The 5,538-nt window shown below is 38.7% G+C and overlaps 1 protein-coding gene across 2 annotated transcripts in view; it reads left to right on the top strand.

Moving 5' to 3' along the window:
- The window catches only part of tmtc2b (transmembrane O-mannosyltransferase targeting cadherins 2b), a 95,022-nt gene that overhangs the window by 76,023 nt on the left and 13,461 nt on the right, over nt 1-5,538 (top strand). For both annotated transcript variants that reach the window (XM_014034603.1, XM_014034608.1), the window contains 2 exons: nt 562-683; nt 4,577-4,658. In XM_014034603.1, coding sequence (XP_013890057.1) covers nt 562-683; nt 4,577-4,658 — 204 coding nt within the window. The remainder of the gene's footprint in view (nt 1-561; nt 684-4,576; nt 4,659-5,538) is intronic.

Genomic DNA, 5,538 nt, shown 5'->3' with positions numbered 1-5,538 from the left:
CCCCAGCTCCTCCGCTTATCTCTTCGGCTGAGCCCAGCCACCCAGCGGAGGAAGCTCATTTCAGCAGCTTGTACCTGAGACCTTGTTCTTTCGGTCCTCATCCGTTCCTCATGACCATCAGAGAAAGTTGGAGCATAAGAGCTTTGCCTGTCTCAGCACTTTCTTCACCATGTCAGACCGAAGCAATAACCTGATTACTGCAGAYCGGACTCTGATCTGTCCATCCATCACCAGSTCCATCCTRCCATCACTCGTGAMCAAGTCTCAGAGATACTTAAACTGCTCAACTTGAGGCAGACTCGCATCACTGTTCTGCCAAAGTTCATACTTGTAAAATAAAAATAGTACCCACTACTAAAAAATCTAAATACTCTCCATTCTTCCTTTATAAAATCTGACTAACTGAAGGATAAGAAGTGAGGTTTGAGTTAAGTTTTTTATAGCACTGGACTGAAGGTTAATCCTGTAATTAATGTCGCCAGAAGACCATTAGAAAGTATTTTGATGTTTTAGCTCCTGACAGTTTGCCTTTGGATCTGACCCCTTCCTTTGCTCCCACAGGAGAAGCTTACATGAGGCTAAATAAGCTGCCTGAAGCTGAACACTGGTACAGAGAATCGCTGCGAGCCAAGCCAGACCATATTCCTGCACACCTCACTTATGGCAAACTCCTGGCTATGACAGTAAGATTTTATCTACAGTTTTAAACATCTTAACCTTTTTAAGATTATTGTTAGAACATCGGTGTATGTTACTGAATTAAATTTAACTTTTTTATATGAAACATTGTGGTATTTTAGGATTGAGTGTTCCAGAAATGGTTTATTGTGACCAGAACATTTTGAATATGGTCTTGATGAATATGATTTGCGTCTGTTTTGGCATGTTTGTGCAGATTTAATTTTGAACAGAAAGCAGGGTTTTTGCAGATCCTTAAAAAGTCTTAAAAGGCAATGAATTCATCAATCCAAATGTAAAGCCTGAACTAGCCTTAACATGTCTAAAATCAGTTCAGAGGTCTTAAAAATATTAACACTGTAAGTATGATTATTGTAATTTGTCTCAAAATAAAAAGAATTGGTAACTTTTATGTTTTTTTATATACAGTATAATTTACTGAATGCCTTTCACAGCTACTTGTTTTATGTTAAAAATAACATTTGGGTAAAATTGTTACGTTTTTTTCCATTTGTTTTTTTTTTTGTGAAGTTGGTAATAATTTCATTGCAAGTGGCATTAAAGAAGTCCTAAAAATCTTAAATTTACTTGCTTTAATTTGAAGAAACCCTGAGAAAGGGGTCACCAAAGAATAAATGTAATTTGATCCTTGATTTATTCAGTTTATTTCATTCATTAAAAAAAATCTGTATACAATAAGACAAAAATAAAGAGTAAATCCTGCCGTGAATGACAAGGATGCAGAGTGAAGAAAAAAATCTTCATTTCTGCCCCTTATTTTCAAAAAACAACTTCAGCTAACCATAAAACTTAAAACAAAAACATTAGATATCTTCTTGTTTTAATTCCATTGAATACTACAAATTGTAGATTTTCCCAATAATTTTGACTTAATCACCTTTTTAAGCATAAATTGTAAATTGTAAAAGTATTTTTGTGCTTAATTGCTAGTATAAGTAGTAGCTGTATGATAATAAATCACTTAAATTGAGTTCCATCACCAAGTTGGGTTGATTTTTCCATTCTGCACTCGTACAGCAACTGATTACCATCTGAGCAAATAGTTCAGGTGGCAGCTCAGATCTGCTGTATGTCACTTGTTAAACTGACATGGATTTATGCAAAAGTGCCAGTGGAGATCCGAACTTAAATAAAACCAAATCTTGGGGGCGTCATTGTGCTAACGGCATGCTGAAGATGTATATGCCCTTTGAAGAAAAACTCATTTCTAAGGAATTTATTATTGATTGGAGGGAGAAAGAAAGTTCAAACCTGCAGGGAGGAATCCTGGTGAGTCTTTTTTTCATGATGAAAAGATTTTGACCCTCTGGGTTCAAATAATGTCATCAGAAAGGAGGGTGGCTAGAGTCTTTGTAAAAGGCATTTTAAAAAAATTGAATTCTTGTCCCCAACCATGCAAAGCTCTGGTAAATGTGAACTTTTTTTAAACCATTGCATCTGTTGTCATGTCGGCACCTTTTAAGCATGATCAAAAGCAGCACAGGAAGTTGACCTTCCCCTCTGGCTCTAAATCATCCCCTACCGTCCTCCCCGTTGAGCAACTGTAAGCGGTGAAGACACTTTAGATGCTGTCGAGGTTTTGAGGTTCAGATCCCCACGAGAGGAGGTAGGGAGGGTTGCGAAGATGAGGCTTAGATGCAGGGGTCAGGGAGAGGTCCGGTGGCAAAGCTGAGCTGGTAGCTGATGTACGAAGAAGAAAGCTGCTTTGTGATTCGTGGAGAAAGGTAGGACAAACTAAAGGAGAAAAGGAGAAGTTAATCACATAGATCAGTACTGCTGCCCCTCTGTTCCGATCCCTATACGCCTCCGCCGACACCACGAGGAAGCAGGGTGGATTTTAAACGATGTGCGCACACCACTGCTCAGAGGTGTGTTCGGCCGCTGCCATGCTTGCGATATTGAATTCAGACATCTTCCTGTCACTTCCTCTGCTAATATGATGCAGGCGTTCACCTCTGCATCTGCGGTTTGTCTGATGTGAACAGGAGAGACAAGAGATGAGGGAAAACCCAAACGAGCTCAGCGTGCGACAAGAAAAAGATACGGTGTGCAAACAACGAGCAGACTGGAATAACAATTAGATTTTAGTTTCTTTTTTATATGTTTTCAACCCCCTCATAAAGCTAATGGCCTCAAGGTGCTTCAGTTTAAGCAAGAGTAACTAATCTAGAGACAAACAGCACTCCCACACACTGTTAAACTCGCAGTTAGAATCAGTTTTGCAACATTTCAGTGACTTGGCCCTCATTAGGAAAACGACTTCCAACCATTTAGAATCYGTCCTGAATAGGAAATGAACCTGAGTGTCCAACCAATCACATTTAGAGTCTCAAATGATATAAAATGCTGTAAATCATTCACAGAAATCACACCAGAACAATACAAAAGCATGCTTTTTTAACCTTTGAATTATTCAAGAATAAAAAGGCACTTAGCTGAAGGGATGAACCACTATCTACAATTACAGAATAAATCCCTGTTTGCTAGCAGCTTGTTGGTTAAGACAAATAATTACTTTGTTTATGCATTTAAATGCATCCAAAAGAAAGTACCTAAAATACCAAGACATGGCTCAATTCAAGATGTTCATTAAGTCACATCTGCAGCTCATTTCAGGCTGTGAAAACTCAGTTCTCATAAACAAATGTTAGCTTCTGTCAGTATTTAAGCATGTGGCCATCAAATGTCTACATTCTTACATCTGTGGAGCACAAAAATATACAAAAGTGATACTTCTCAGGCAGGAGCTGTGATCACTTTTTGGACACCATCAGCTCAACGTTCTGTTTATTAAACATATTTATCAGAGCCTTGATTTTCTGCTTCCTGAAGAGAAACCGCCCTTGGATATTTACAGAAGAAAATTGTGTTTATTGAAGCTACACGCACCGAAAAAAAAGTGTCATTTCTCTAAGTATACAGTCATTAATATTACACTGTCATGAATGGGTAKGAGTTTATTTTCTTGTGACTGGTTTGAACTCGAGCAGCCTTTTCTCCAACCCCGCGTCTTTCGTCGAGCGCTTTGACGCATTATCTCGAGCCTTTCAGCGTCTCGGTTTGATTGTTTAAATTATTCATGAAAATGTTTCAACACATCGGGATGTTTGCATTAATAATGCATCCACTTTGATTGACGAATGCTCGTTGCTAATCGTTGATCCGATGGCACGTGTTGTCCAGCTGAGAGCTCAGATGTGTCAGTCACAGCTGCCAGTTGTGTTGGTCAAATATCTGGACTGTTTGAACTTTGGTTACATGTCACAGCCTTTATGACGCGAGGGGAGCTCTGGAGGTCTGCACAGCATCAATTTTGTTCTTYTTCCTTATTCTCCTGCGCTCGCCCTCCCTCTATTGATTCTCTCATCTCTCTAAAGGCTGCAACAACAATGTACACAGAGATAAAACTTTGGTAAATATGCGTGATCCATATCCATGTATGAGTCTAAAAATCTATAATATTGCTTTGCTCCCCTCTCTTCCTTTCTGCGGCACTTTCCTGTTTCACTTGCTGCCTTGTTTTATAATGGTCAGGCCACACAAACGGGCAATTGGCGGTTTTGCTCTGGAAGTGTTCTTTGCACAGATAAAAGTGTTTAATGAACGATACTTTGACCCGTCTGCTCTTCTGTGCCAAGTGAGACACTGAGCACTCTGCCGGACGGGACATGGGCTTGAAAGAAAAACACTTGTGGTCCACGTTCTTCATGTCCTTTTATTAAGATTTATTGTTCAAACTGGTCCGTGGTTGAGAGAGGGACATTGGGTTTACACAGAGGTATTTTAGCTGTTGAGCTGAGTGTGGTATTTTTAAAATGAGCAGTCATGAGAAGCGGTTGAAGGAATAATGATAATGTTTTTAATCCTTCTCTCTCAGGGGCAGAAAACAGAAGCYGAGAGGTACTTCCTGAAGGCCATACAGCTCGATCCCACAAAAGGCAACTGTTATATGCATTATGGTAAGATTAGTATTTTCCCTTTTAATTTGACATATCCTGATTCCTTTCTTCCATCTCAATTGTTTGATTTGCCTGAGTGAGCTAGGGTTGTGAAAATGTTTTTTTTGCACAAAGACAGGAATTTGCACATTTTAGTAGGTTGTATGGACAGCGGTGTTTGCTGACCCTTTAGCTGCTTCTTCCTTTAAACATCCTTAATCTCAGTTTGTACAAGAATCCACAAGAAGAAAGAATGGTTTCCTTACATTGTTCACTTCCATTTGATGAAAATGCAGAACGTGACAATTTCAGCATCTTTTTTGTCTGCTTTGAGTATTTCCCTGTGATTCATGCATGCAGTGTATGGCAGCACTGATTCTTAGATGTTGATACTGTTTGGCATTTTCAGTTTCAATAACCTTTTTTATTTTAATGTCAGATCTAATAAAACCAAATAAAACAGTGTAAGTGAATGCATAGTTTAAAACTTGTAAAGTCATCAGCTCCCGTTCTTCTACTTGTCACATTAAATTCTTTTTAAAAAATAATGCAAAGTCCTTTTCTGAAAGTCTTTTCAAAATTACAGTCTATGCAAAACTAAACAAAATTTAAAACAAAAAGATGACTTACACAAAACATAGGTTAGTGAAAATATTTGATGTGTTTAGCTGTTTTATTTAACCTACATTTTTTTCCACACTTTAATGCCAACAAAGCAGGGGTGGAGCCAGAGGGGTGGCTGTGGTGGCAAGTGACACCCCTGGCACCTGATTGGCCTGCCTTGGTGCCACCCCCAAAATAATTAACAAATGGATGGAGATTTTGCATTTATATTTAGATTTTGTTAAAATTGTGTGTGTGTGTGTGTGTGTGTGTGTGTGTGTGTGTGTGTGTGTGTGTG

Source organism: Austrofundulus limnaeus, unplaced genomic scaffold (assembly GCF_001266775.1).
Source record: "Austrofundulus limnaeus strain Quisiro unplaced genomic scaffold, Austrofundulus_limnaeus-1.0 Scaffold7, whole genome shotgun sequence".
NCBI classification, from domain to species: domain Eukaryota; kingdom Metazoa; phylum Chordata; class Actinopteri; order Cyprinodontiformes; family Rivulidae; genus Austrofundulus; species Austrofundulus limnaeus.
This window is presented reverse-complemented; position numbering and strand designations above follow the sequence as displayed.